We start from the raw sequence: 13,442 nt of genomic DNA on the forward strand, positions 1-13,442 counted from the left end.
TCATTTTTCTGTATGTTTTATGCATTTTGTTTCACTGTGTATATAATGTATGTTATGGACAAATGAATCCCAATTTTGTAACACCTAATCTCAACACATTAAAGAGATTGCCAATATATGACCAAGTAGTTAATAAAATTAGCACATTTTACACATTTCGTGCTTAAATTCATAGGAAATCTTGTCCTCTGTAAATCACTTTTGAATATGATATTTTTCAGCCATCATTAAACATCACCTATGCCTGTACTTGTCCCCTGGACTGAAAGTAGAAGGAAGTGAGAAGGGAAAGATTCAAGGACAAAATGATCATATTAGAAGTTACCCCAGATTATAACCATTGCTACAGGTACAATTTTCTTTAACAGTGCTGTATGCATAGAGGACAAGTTCTTGTATGAAATATCTAGTCAAGAAGTGCTTGATATATTTAAATGTAGTAGTAATTGAATAACACTTTTTGTAAATAGCTTTTCAAAACTGATGGGGAAAATTCATTTGGAAAAGAAAGAGGTCTACAATAGCCTAAGCAATCCTTAGTGAGAAAAGTGAAGCAGGAAACGTCACAATACCAGATATTAAATTATACTACAGAACTATAGTAACAAAAACAGCATGGTATTGGCACCAAAAGAGATGTGAAGACCAATGGTACAGAATAGAAGACACAGAGACAAACTCACATAAACACAATTATCACATACTAGACAAAAGATAGCCTCTTCAACAAATGGTGCTGGGAAAACTGGAAATCCATATGTAACAAAATGAAATTAGACCCCTATCTCTCACCCTGCACAAAAATCAACTCAAAGTGGATCAAGAACATAGGCATTAGAACATAATAGGGCCTACTAGAAGAAAAAGTAGGCCCAAATCTTCATCATGTTGGCCTAGGAACCAAATTCCTCAACAAGACTCCTAAAGTGCAAGAAATAAAATCAAGAATCAATAACTAAGATGGTATCAAACTAAAAAGCTTCTTCGCAGAAAAGGAAACAAGAATAGATGTGGGAAAGAGAATAGAATAAAATGGTACATAACATTGCTATATTTATATATGAATATATGACCAGTATAACACCAGATCGTGTATAACCACAAAAATGGGAAGTTATACTCGATGTACGATATGTCAAAATACATTCTACTGTCATGTATAACTAAAAAGAACAAATAAAAAATTTAAAAACTGATGGGAAAAAATGAAAGCCAGAAGACTTGTACTTTTAGTCATTTTAATCTGTCACTTAGTTTAACTGACTAGATTACAGAGTCTTGGTTTACACATCTGTAAAATGAAGAAAGTCTTAGCTTTCCTGTTAATTTCACAAAGGGTTCTGAAATCAAATTAATACAGATATAAAAGAGCTAACTATGAGCAAATTATAAATATCATTGCTTTTTGTATTTCTCTGCCTATTGGCCTACTCAAGACAGAACTAAAAAATTATTCCTGAATAATAATATAATAATTTTTATATTTTAAAGTATTCCCTGACTAATCTGACTAGATAGAAGTGATCTCTTAATTCCTTGAATTTGAATTACATTGTTTAATTGATTTGTTATGAAGCATGTACTGTATGATGAGTTTCTAGCATCAATTCTTTTTAATGTAATAAGAGATATCAGTGTTGACATTTTATACTGTCAACATTTATATTATTATCTCTCTGTATCCTGAGTGTGAGTTTCTCAAGGAGTGTCTTTCACAAATAGTAGATATTTAACAAATATTTGTATTTGACTTGATTGCTAAGAGTCTTATCAGTTGTGGTAGGTTGATAACATGGCCCCTGAGACTGGGGGAGTATAGCTTTGAGTTCTTGTGTAGCATGCACAATGACAGAGGAGCTATTCCCAATGCTGCAAGGAAAAAATGGAAGGAAGAAAGAGAGGGAAGAAAGGAGAAGGAAAAAAGAAAGAAAGCTATAATATTTTGTGACTCCTTATATTCAAGATCCCACACCTTGAATATATATTATATAAGTTATACATGACAGTTGAATGTATTTTGACATATCATACATCAAGTATATTATATATAATCAGGCCTTATGATTTGCGATAATCCCTAGCCTAGAATGTGGTTGTGACAGTGCTGAAGCCTATGCCTAAGATGACAGCAGCCTCTCCTTTATTCCTCTTGGTCTGTCACCTGAAGGACCACCTTGCTATAAAGAAGCCAGCATATTTGTATATGCACATACAAATACCATATATGTAAGTGAGGCCATCTTGGGCCATTGAGTTGTATCTGATCACCTTCTGGTTGCATGTGTGTAAATGAGTTCAAGTGAGATTAATAAAAGAACCACTCAGTCAACATCACAGAGTCATAAGAAAAAAATACATCACTATGTTCATCACATAGTAGTAGATAACCAAGAACCAGAAGAGGTATTCCTCTAAGCTGTAAACATTTTCTTTTTCCTCTTTTATGGCCCTTTTCACACAGATTACCTTGTTTTCTGGGCATGTATCTTCTAACCACTACCAGACTATAAAGTGTGAGGGTAACACTAAATTTAGATTCATCTAAAGGGCTCTGCCTAGAACTGTGGGTTATAGGTGATTCGTCCATTCATAGAATACATAACAGCAACTTAGGGAGTTTTGGAACTGAAGACCTAGAGGGATTTATTATAAGATAGTTTCATCATAAGAGCACTTAGAGAGCCACTGTACTTTCCCTTACCCAACACCTGTATGGGCAGAGGTTAGTCTAGGATTAAAAGTGATCTAAAACATGGTGTATTCAAGCATTGTTCCATCATACCTTCCCTTCAGCGCCTAAACAACAAAAAATAAGTAAATAAATATCCTTTATATGGTATCCAATGCTCTCTTCTTTCTTTTCTTCTTCTTCTTCTTTTTTTTTCTTTTTTCAGCGCTGGGGATGGAATACAGGGCCATGCATATGCTGTGCAAGCACTCTACCACTGAGCTACACCCCCTGCTCACTGTCCACATTTTTTTTTTTTTAATGCCAGGGATTGACCCCAGGGGTGCTTAACCACTGAGTCACATCCCCAGAACTTTTTATTTTTTATTTTGGGACAGGGTCTCACTAAGTTGCTTAGGGTCTCACTAAATTGTTGAGGCTATATTTGAATTTGTAATCCTCCTGCCTCAGCCTCAGAGCTGTTAGGATTACAAATAGGTGCCACTACATGTTGCAGAACCAGATTTAAATTAACATGAAATATAACTTTGGTGAGGATGGGGGAATCACAAAAGCCATGTTTTGGGATTGTATATCAACTAGGGTGCAAATAATGAAACCTACTCCAAACCCAGAGTGAATGCTTGAGAATCTGTGTGCCAAAAATAGAAGAAAGAGCAGCAGACTGTCCTGTCCCCCCTGCAAAGCTACAATCCCTCTCCATTTTGCATCTTATTTAAGTGTGTGTTGGATTGAGCAGTGGACTCCAGATCCTCCTGCCTCAGCCTTTCCGGCCACTGGGATTACAGTGTGGCTTTTACTCGGGACCTAACTGGTGGAAGAATACTAGCTTCTGTGTAAAGTGGCTTGAAAAAAAAAAAAAAAAAACTGTACTTAAATAGAAGAACCTAGATGAAGTGTCTAGCCCTTGTAGTATCTAGCCCCTAAGTGCTGGGAAAGCAGTCCCTTTATTATTAAATATTCTCTTAGAGACCTTCCATCTAATAGAATTAAAAAATATTGCCCTTTTTTGAGGGAGGTACTAGGGATTGAACTCAGGGGCACTTGGCTTCTGAGCCACATTGCCAGCCCTATTTTGAATTTTATTTGGAGACAGGGGTCTCACTGAGTTGCTTAGCATCTCACTTTTGCTAAGGCTGACTTTGGACTCCAGATCCTACAGCCTCAGCCTCCTCAACCACTGGGATTATAGGCGTGGAACCCCCCCTCCCCCACCTGACTAATATTGCTCTTTTTATCAATCAGCCATTTCCCAAGAACTAAAATATCTTCCTTTGACCTCTCAGTACTCTCTTTTCATAACTATGGCCCTTCCCATTACTGTTTTTGGTTAACTGAGAGAGATAACTTCTGTAACTAAAAAACAAAGATCTCTTGGTGATTCACTTTGGTAGTGATTCACTTAGGAGTTGGTAGATCCTGCAGGACAGCTTCCTGAAGAATCCAGTCTCATGTTTTGTCCTAGAAGTGACTCCAGCAAGAAAGGACTGCGTGATGATCTTTAATTTTAAAATTTACCCTATTATCCACCATTAATCCCCAAATAATAATCTACTCATCCAACATTTACATAATTAAGAAAGACTTCCCTAATCATTCTCAGAACAAATATTTGTTCACCTTGACACTAGTCCCCACTGTACCCTCAAACATCAAAGCAGTGACACAAAGTAATCAAGTTTCCTTCAGTTTAGGGGAAAACACTAAAATTAATCTCTGTTGGGGAACCCTGTACATTTAGTAAGCAGCTTAATAGGTCGAATAAGGAGTGGTCTTAACTTCTTTACTGAGAAATGAGCTGAATGAATTTGGATGAACAGGAGAGGGTAGATATGTAGGTATGTTCAAATGTCTGAAGTTCAAGGTCATCTTCAACACTTATTAAAATAACCTCCTTTAGCAATCCCGTAGCTAAGGGCAAAGTTAAGACAAGTTTAAAGACTGTCACGCCTGCCTAATATGGTGACTAAAATATCCTTGTATTTGATTGGTTAATACAATCAACAATTTTACCTCTTTTCTTTCTTTCCGTTGTTTTCCGGGTACTGCGGATTGAGCTCCCGCATGCTAGGTGAGCACTTTATTACTGAGCTACACCCCTAGTTCTTTTTATTTTGAGACAGGGTCTCGCTAAATTGCCCAGGCTGGCCTCTATCTAATTTTCGATCCTCCTGCATCAGCCTCTGCAGTAGCTGGGATTACAGTCCTCGGCCACTGCACCCGACTACTACCTTGGTATTTTAAAGGGTTTTTGTTGTTCTTTGTTTGAGCAGTGGTTAATTTTGTTTCTGGTATTTACCGCTCTTCCACCCACTGCTCAATTATGCACATGCCCAAGGACTGCTGGTCATAAAACTGAGAAAAACGGCCAGGAATGGTAGTGGATTTTCAATGGAATTTCAATCCCAGCAATTCAGGAGACTGAGGCAGGAGGATAATAAGTTCAAGACTCTGTCTCAAAATTAAAAATAAAAAGGGCTGGAGATGTAGCTCAGCAGTAAAGTGCTCCTGGGTTCAATTCCTGGCACCACAAAATAAAAAAAAAAAATGAGCAAAATGATGAGCTCTTATTTCAGTATAGAAGCACTCATAAAAAGATGATCTGTTTTTGTTTTTCCCAGTGCTAGGAATCGAACGCAGGGCCTTGGCACATTCTACACAATTGCTCTACCACTGAACTACATAACCAGTTCCCCACCTTATTATTCCATCAAGGGGAGGAGTTGGTGGATCCTGCAGGACAGCTTCCTGAAGAATCCAGTCTCCTGTTTTGTCCTAGAAGTGACTCCAGCAAGAAAGGACTGCGTGATGACCTTTAATTTTAAAATTATTTTCTTACTGTATTGTTACCTGCCGCGTCCGGCAGAAATGGACCGAGTCCGGCGGGAGACGTCGGGGTTAAAAGATTTCACAGGACACCAAGGTTCTTCATCCAGGGAGAGTCTGACTTTATTATCTCAGCTCATACTTATATATTTCTTTCAGACAGAATGGAAAGTTACTGGTAGGCAGAAGCAAGGACGGAGGGGGGCAGGTGGTCCTTGTCGACTCATACTAAGCCTTCAACCAGGAACCTTATCAGACCCAAGCAGGTCAGGACGTTCCCACATGACTGTTATAGGCTGAATATGAAAACAGAAACCACAAATCTTTCAAGGCCTTGGGAGCTGGCCTCTTTGACGTGCACACAAGAAACCAGGGCCGGTACCAAGCCCCGGGGGCCAGGGGGAATCCGAGCCAGCAGTTACCCTGACCCCTTTTCTTTTTCTTCTTCTTTTTTTTTGGGGGGGGCAGGTACTACAGATTGAGCTCTCGTGTGCTAGGTGAGCACTTCATTACTGAGCTACACCCCTAGTTCTTTTTATTTTGAGACAGGGTCTTGCTAAATTGTCCAGGCTGACCTTTAATTTGCGATCCTCCTGCATCAGTTTCTGCAGTAGCTGGGATTACAGTCCTCGGCCACTGCACCTGACTTTTTCCTTGTTTTTTAAAAAGGCTTTGTTGTTGTTGTTTGTTTGAGCAGTGGTTAATTTTGTCTCCAGTATAAAACCAAGCTTCCGGCACTTTTACTGCTCCTCCTCTTAAAATGCTTAAGCCACGCCTCAAATGTTCTGGCGCTAAGTTTGGGCCAATAAAGTTGTGCCTCAAGGATCACAAGACAAGGGAAAGGAAACCACCAGCCAATGAGAGGCTAATTATAATGTGAAGAAAAGTCTTTGGTGAAGTCTTTGCACCAATGAGAAGCAGACGGGGCGCGTAACCGAGGGTGGGTCGTTTCCTGAAACACGTGACCAGTGAACAGAAGCAACCCTGCCCCACCTCCTGGTCTGGAGGTAGCGCGATGGGCCACGCTTCCAATGGCTGGCAGAACCTCCAGTCACGTGCAATTTTTGCAAACTCAGCCGCTCCCGGCAGGTCATGTGACAGTGACGTTGGCACGACTCTCCCCAGTGGAAAAGGAGAGCTGCTTTCACTGACCGGGAATTGGTTTACCTCCACGAATGATATCATGGCGGGGGCGGGGACAGCCTATCACGTGCTGCGGGACAGACCGGGGCGGGACAGGCCACTGGCTGCAGGGTGAGCTGGGCGCGCGGTGCGCAGGCGCCCTGGGGACCCGGTAGCAGCGGCGGCGGCGGCGGCGGCGACGAAGGGAGCTGGATCACTGATCCAGGCAGGAGGCGGCGGTGGCGGCCATGGCGGCAGATGGAGAGCGTTCCCCACTGCTGTCCGAGCCCATTGATGGCGGCGCCGGGGGCAACGGTTTAGTGGGGCCGGGCGGAAGTGGTGCTGGGCCCGGGGGAGGCCTGACCCCCTCCGCACCTCCGTATGGAGCCGGTAAACATGCCCCGCCCCAGGGTAAGCCGGGGCGGGTCCGAGGTGTTCCCCAGGGTACTCGGAGGGGCGGGGCCGAGGGCAGAGGCGGGACCCAAGCGCCAGGTGCGGGACTGTTGCACCTGTAACGGGGCGAGGCTTCCTTTCCTCTGCAATCTCGACAGAGTCTGGGAACGGAATTGGGTTTTGAGGAAGACGATGGAAGCGGCGATTATGAGGAGCCCTCCGAGTTTGGTCACAAGAGTTGAAGATCAGAAAAAGTTCCCTACCCGCGTGGAGCATCAGTGGGGCATGTCTGCAAGCAAACCCAGCACCTCTTTTTATCTGGTTCCTCTTCAGCATTTCCCCCGTTTCCTGAGGGGCATCCAGCCGTGTTGCCTGGGGAGGATCCGCCCCCCTACTCACCCCTGACCAGCCCGGACAGTGGGAGTGCCCCCATGATCACCTGCCGAGTCTGCCAGTCTCTCATCAACGTGGAAGGCAAGATGCATCAGCATGTAGTCAAATGTGGTGTCTGCAATGAAGCCACCGTGAGTTATACAAATCTATAAAATGGGCCCTGCTTTCTGGATCCTTTTTCTGATCTCAGTCAGTTTTTTTGGCCAAGGGATCTTCATAAAACCTAGTTTCAGTTCTGCGAGTATCACTTAGCAATATCCCCAGAAGCCACTCACCAAACCTAATGTTCACTGTACTTCATCCTCACACCTATCCTGAATACTTAAGTGTAGTTCTTATTTGCAAATGTCATGATATGTGTGTCTCTTTCCTGGGTAGAACCTTATCAGTCTGATCTCTTATCAAAAAGTGTTTTTGGAGAGAAATGGAAGGGATTGGGTTGTTTGCTGATGTTCCCATTATTCTCTAGCCTATCAAGAATGCACCCCCAGGGAAAAAATATGTTCGATGCCCCTGTAACTGTCTCCTTATCTGCAAAGTGACTTCCCAGCGGATTGCCTGCCCACGTCCCTACTGGTAAGAGGCACAAGGAAGGAAAGGGCATAAATAGGGAACATTGGAAAGCCAAAAAAGGATGAATTTTTATAAGAACAGAGAAGTGAGAGAGCTTCATGTTTGTTTAGAAGGAGAAAAGGCTATAGAGCATTGTGCCAAAGGAATATGATAGCCAGCTTCCTCTTTTTTCAATAAAAAGATTTGAGATGAAGTGGTGTTCTTGGCAGCTGGAGTTGTAGCTCAGTGGTCGAGTGCTTGCCTAGCACATGTGTGGCATTGGGTTCGATCCTCAGCACCACATAAAATAGATAAATAGGGGGGAAAAAGGTATTGTGTCCATCTGCAACTAAAAAAAAAAAAAAAAGGAAATGGTGTTTTTTAGGAGAATGGAGTGTTGGGGGCTGGGTGAATTTTTTTGAGGTTAAAAGGGCATTAGAGACCTAAAGTTTAAGTAGTGCTATTCCTCAGGATTCTCTGGGGAAGGGTTGAAGGATTTGTACAGAGAAGTAGAGCTTGATAGAGACTGGGAAATGCAAAGGAGGAACAGTGTGGGGATTCTTAGGATTAAAATCTTTAATCACAGTCTTTTTTTTCTCCCATAAAGCAAAAGAATCATCAACTTGGGGCCTGTTCATCCAGGACCTTCAAGTCCAGATCCACAGCCAATGGGTGTCAGAGTCATCTGTGGACATTGCAAGAATACATTTCTGGTAAGGAATGATATTGGGAAGGCCTGGGGGGAAAAGCTTGAGTAATGACTATGAATCCTGAAAAGGTATGTCCTGTGGGGACACCATTTTCCAGCCTCCTTCTGCCTCAAGTTTCTTTCTATAATTAATTTTCTATAATTAATTTTTCTTTCTCCATAGTGGACAGAGTTCACTGATCGAACCTTGGCACGTTGTCCTCACTGCAGGAAAGTGTAAGTGATTAGTGATTGAGCTTGTAATTGGGTGATGTATAGAGTTAAAACAACAAGGCTATTGTATCTATTTGCCTCCCTGCAGATCTTCTATTGGGCGCAGATATCCGAGAAAAAGATGTATCTGCTGCTTTTTGCTTGGCTTGCTCTTGGCAGTCACTGCCACTGGCCTTGCTGTGAGTAACCTTGACCCAATCATTCTTCAGTTTCATCATGGGCTAAGCTTTGGGAAATTGGTATCCTAGAAAAAGATGAAAGAAGTTGGGGGCAAGGGAGGTTGTTTTAAGGTATAAGTGAGCCAAAGTTGAAGGTAACTGATAAGTCTTAAGTGAAAAGTAGCTGTCTTCTGTGTAGGAGTTAGGACAATGGAGAGGGAGTTTTGAGTTACTATTTGGAAGCCTATCTTCATTGTTATACACAAGAAGTACTAACAGATGGCTGGGATGATTATGAGTATTTTCCTGCCTAGGGGATGGGAGTTAAACAACCTAGCCTTTTGGAGGAAGGTCCCTAAAGGTAGTTACACATAAAGCTTGAATTCTTACTGTTCCCAGGGCTTTTAGAAGTGGCAGGGCCTCAACAGCAACCTCATCTTTCTTTTTCCTCCTCTTCATCAGTTTGGTACATGGAAGCACGCACGGAGATATGGAGGTATCTATGCAGCCTGGGCTTTTGTCATCTTGTTGGCTGTGCTGTGTTTGGGCCGGGCCCTGTATTGGGCCTGTATGAAGGTCAGCCACCCTGTCCAGAACTTCTCCTGAGCCCCTTGATGATCCACAGACTGTGTCTGGCCCCTCCCTGGTGGGGACAGTGACACTACAAAGGGAGCTGGGGTAAAAGGTTCCCTGGGCTTCAAGTAAGGAAGCCAAGCAGCTGCCTTCCTTTTCCCTGGGGAGAGGTAGGAAGGAACCAGGCCCTCACTTAGGTTTGGAGGGGTGGATAAGACCACTGCTGGCCATCTGCTTTCCTCCAAGGGTTGCTGTGTATAGGGTGAAGTAGGCAAAATATTGCCCCTAATCCTGGGTCCAGAAGATGGGTCTAGCCTTGTCCTTCCTATGCGCTCCCTGAGAGCCATTCCTGTCCCTTACACATTCCAGGGCAGGGTGGGGGTGGGTAGCCCTGGGGGGTTCCCCTCCCTCTTGTGCACCATTAGGACTTTGCTGCTGCTATTGCACTTCACCAGGGCTGGCTCTGGCCTCAGTACCCTCAAGTCTCCTCTCCCCACATTCCGTGTCCTGTGGGGGTGGGGTCAGCCGCTGCTCTGTACAGAACCACAGGAACTCATGTGTATATAACTATTTAATGTGGGGTATGTTCCCCCAGTCCTGTTATTTCCCGAAATTCCTCCTTCCAACCTTCCTTGCCTCCCCAGTTGCAGTGTTTAACTGGGCTGGGTAGGGTTGCTCTTGGGGGAGGTTAGGGACTCATCCTGTGCTTGTAAATAAATAAGGTCATGACTCTAACCTTTGTTAACTTGTATGTATAAAAAGATGAGGAAGGGATTATACAGCCCCACAAAGGGTAAAACACAAAACACAGCAAAGACAAAACTATGACCTTTTATTTTTACAGATAAGTCTTAAAAAAAAAAAAAAAACTGGGGCATGTGTGCACACAACAAAAAACTTGGGCTTAAAAGAAACCTTAGTAACAATAGCTTCATTTAAGGATTCATTCTTACAGAAGAGAAATAAAACGCAGATTTCTCTAGCAAGCTACTAAAGAAGGAACATTGAGGGTGGGGGAAGCTATTTCCAAGACTCAAAATGATTCTAAGAGGGTATCACAGTGCTAGGTATAGGGTGATGGGACAGTGATCACTGCCAAGGGCCTTGGAGCGAATCTTGCTGTCACACAATGCAGGTAAAAGAGAGTGGGACAACAAAAAGTAATCAAGGCGCCAACCAACGTTCTTGGACCGAGCATTCATCATGTAAGTCCAAAAGGTATAGGCATATTCAGTGTTGGGGTACAAATGCCGGAAACTGTCAGCCAGTGGCACAGCCTGCAGCAATTCTCCAAAGCCTTGGCGCTCCTGTGGAGTGAAGCCAGCATTTTTTTTGTTTCCTTTGGGGTTACGAAGGTCAATTTCTTCATGAGCCACATTGAGGTCCCCACATAGCACAAGGGGCTTGCGGGAAGCCAAGCCCTTCAGGAATTGGCGAAAGGCTTCATCCCAGCGCTGGCGGTACTCCAGCCTTACCAGACCCCGGCCAGCATTAGGTACATAGGCTGTTACCAGCACAAACTTGTCAAATTCAGCCACAATTACCCGACCTTCCTGATCATGTTCCTCCTCACCTATAAAAATGAAAACAATCAGCATGAAAAGCCTATAAGAGAAGGTAATAAGACACTGGGGAAAGAAAGAAGTACTAACAATTGGTTGAAGCACCACAGGCATTAGGAATCAATAGGGTCTCACCGATGCCATAAGAGACTTTGATGGGGCACTGGCGGGAAAGTAGACCCACACCACTGTATCCTTCCTTGTCCGAAGGAGCTGCCCAATACTGATGGGATAATCCAGGCAGCTCTTGAAGTTCAGGTGGTAGTTTATTCTCTGAACATTTGGTCTCTTGGAGGCACAGGATATCTGGGGCTTCTTCCTTTACCCACTGGAAGTTTAACAAAGAAAAAGGTGGAAAAGACATTGTCAATTCAGCAAACATTTATTTTGCAGTACTTGGGACTGAACCCAGGACCTCATAGACAAGCATTCTACACCTAAAACACATTCCAAACCCTCCAGAGACATTTATTGAACAATTTATGAGTGAAATTACTGATCTATACACAGCTCAGACACAGTCCCTATGTATAAGGAGTTCTAACAGTCAAGAAGCATAACGTTTAAACAATTACAAATTACATAACTTGACCACTAATCACTAATGGTGGGGGATAATAAAATTCTACACATTGTACTAAGGACTTTTTTTTTTTTTTTTTTGTATATGCAGTGCATAGCCAGCTAAGATTTTGAAGCAGCAGTTACTAGGATGGAGAATATACTGGATATAAAACAGAGGCAGTCCAGTATAGAGGTTTTTACAACATTCCAGGGAAGAGGAAAGGACATGAAACAAGAAATGGCAATGGAATTGATGGAATGGACATTTAGGCAAGACTTGATGAAGCCCCCAGTTGTACTTCCCACAAGAAAACTACAGACAAGTGCCACATATGGTGGCACACAACTTGTAATTTCAGCAATTCCAGAGGATGAGGCAGGAGAATATCAAGTTTGAGGCCACCCTGAACATTCAATGAGACCTTCAGCAAATTAGCAGAACCCTATCTCAAAAAAAAAAAAAAAAAAAAAAAAAGGAATGGAGATGTAGCTCCGTGGTAAAGCACCCATGGATTTCCCAGTACCCCCTGCCTCCCCAAAAAAATCAACTCTAGGCAAGAGAAAAATAACATCCTGGTGTTTAAACAATGAGACAAAGTGATTAAATTGCAAGACCATTCAAGATTATGGAATATATCTTCCCCTCCCTGAATTCCACTTACATCTAAACCTTTCTTCTTAATCCAGGCTCGAAGCCCATCAACGTTCCAAGAGCAGATCTTGAGTGTGGCAGATTTGCCACTGGGTGAGGTTTTCTTATCTGGAGGGTCTTCATACAGGACTGGGCCCTCTCCTGCTGTCTCTTTTTCTTTTTTTTTTGCTCCTACCTTACTCTTCTTGGACTCTGGCTCTACAGAATGAATAACAGATAATGATAAAATTGGCAATTTGCAACCTCAATAGTTTACTATAGACTACCGAGAATCGATAGTTGCCTTGTCTTCTCTGCCAATTCCTGTAAAAGTATGATTCAGCTTCCCATTTATGGTTCATCGAGGAAACCATAAACACTGTACCGCAGCTTGGAGGGAGAGGGGTTTATTTTATTTCTTTTTCTTACCAGTTTTGGGCTCTTCCCCATCTTCTGCCGCCGCTCCCTTTTTCCCACGCTTTGGCATCCCTGTAACGAACGCCCTTCGGAACCAGTACCACGTCGCCCACCGAAACAGTACTTTTACCGTGTTGCCTACATTCGCAAAAAAAATTGTGGAATCATGTAAGACTTGGATGAAGACTCCTCCCTACGGCGTCCACACACCAGGTCCCGCCTTTCAAACTATCTTATCTCTGAACTCTTTCCCCGCCTTAGTGCATCACAGGTCCTTCAGCCCCTCACCCACATTAGATCATTTAAAAATGAGTAGTAACCTCCTCGCAAAACCTGCCCTCTGGCCAAGTAAAGATCGTAATTATGAGTCACTAATGGGCTGGCCGGTCATTTAGTAGGACAGCAACCCTGAATCTGACCTGCTTGGGTCGGAGCGTGGCACCTCCTTACCCGAACACAAAGAATGGAGCACGCTTTGCGGCCACGTGGGTGACTGATGTGGTTACGTGATCCACGCATGCGGGCGATTGGTCTGTTTGGAACCACGTGACAGAGAAGTGCCCGCCCTTCTCTGGCTCTTCTCTGGGGACTGAAGGCCCCACGGCTCCATTTTAGCGCTGTTTATCTTTTTGCCAGATTT

The 13,442-nt window shown here is 43.2% G+C and overlaps 2 protein-coding genes across 5 annotated transcripts; one reads left to right on the plus strand and one right to left on the minus strand.

The window, feature by feature from the left end:
- Window positions 1–6,734: 6,734 nt before the first annotated feature.
- PIP4P1 (phosphatidylinositol-4,5-bisphosphate 4-phosphatase 1) lies at window positions 6,735–10,339 on the plus strand. Of its 4 annotated transcripts, none has more exons than XM_081290929.1 (7): window positions 6,735–7,048; window positions 7,364–7,554; window positions 7,893–7,999; window positions 8,583–8,688; window positions 8,848–8,900; window positions 8,986–9,076; window positions 9,518–10,339. In XM_081290929.1, exons 1-7 carry the CDS (start codon window positions 6,886–6,888, stop codon window positions 9,659–9,661), a joined length of 855 nt encoding a protein of 284 aa, XP_081147055.1. In that variant the 5' UTR covers window positions 6,735–6,885; the 3' UTR covers window positions 9,662–10,339. The 4 variants fall into 4 exon arrangements, with proteins under 4 accessions (XP_081147055.1, XP_081147057.1, XP_081147056.1 ...); XM_081290930.1 differs by having other exon boundaries at window positions 6,741–7,027; window positions 9,518–10,285; XM_081290931.1 differs by lacking the exon at window positions 8,583–8,688.
- Window positions 10,340–10,443: 104 nt separating this feature from the next.
- APEX1 (apurinic/apyrimidinic endodeoxyribonuclease 1) lies at window positions 10,444–13,357 on the minus strand. Its single transcript, XM_081290925.1, has 5 exons — window positions 13,222–13,357; window positions 12,815–12,940; window positions 12,417–12,604; window positions 11,326–11,518; window positions 10,444–11,201 (listed from the first exon to the last, which is right to left on the minus strand). The coding sequence occupies exons 1-5, from the start codon at window positions 13,319–13,321 to the stop codon at window positions 10,684–10,686; spliced, it is 1,125 nt and encodes a 374-aa protein (XP_081147051.1). The 5' UTR covers window positions 13,322–13,357; the 3' UTR covers window positions 10,444–10,683.
- Window positions 13,358–13,442: the final 85 nt, after the last annotated feature.

The sequence above is a fragment of the Spermophilus citellus genome, assembly GCF_964194105.1.
Source record: "Spermophilus citellus genome assembly, chromosome: 4".
Classification (NCBI taxonomy): Eukaryota; Metazoa; Chordata; class Mammalia; order Rodentia; family Sciuridae; genus Spermophilus; species Spermophilus citellus.

What these genes read in the sequence shown, in the direction of transcription:
- PIP4P1 (XM_081290929.1), top strand. Translation starts at nt 6,886, where the DNA reads ATGGCGGCAGATGGAGAGCGTTCCCCACTGCTGTCCGAGCCCATTGAT. An exon ending in TAAACATGCCCCGCCCCAGG is followed by an intron (nt 7,049 to 7,363) that starts GTAAGCCGGGGC and finishes GTTCCTCTTCAG; the next exon opens with CATTTCCCCCGTTTCCTGAG. An exon ending in TCACTGCCACTGGCCTTGCT is followed by an intron (nt 9,077 to 9,517) that starts GTGAGTAACCTT and finishes CCTCTTCATCAG; the next exon opens with TTTGGTACATGGAAGCACGC.
- APEX1 (XM_081290925.1), bottom strand. Translation starts at nt 13,321, where the DNA reads ATGCGTGGATCACGTAACCACATCAGTCACCCACGTGGCCGCAAAGCG. An exon ending in TGGGGAAGAGCCCAAAACTG is followed by an intron (nt 12,605 to 12,814) that starts GTAAGAAAAAGA and finishes TTCATTCTGTAG; the next exon opens with AGCCAGAGTCCAAGAAGAGT. An exon ending in TTAAGAAGAAAGGTTTAGAT is followed by an intron (nt 11,519 to 12,416) that starts GTAAGTGGAATT and finishes TTAAACTTCCAG; the next exon opens with TGGGTAAAGGAAGAAGCCCC.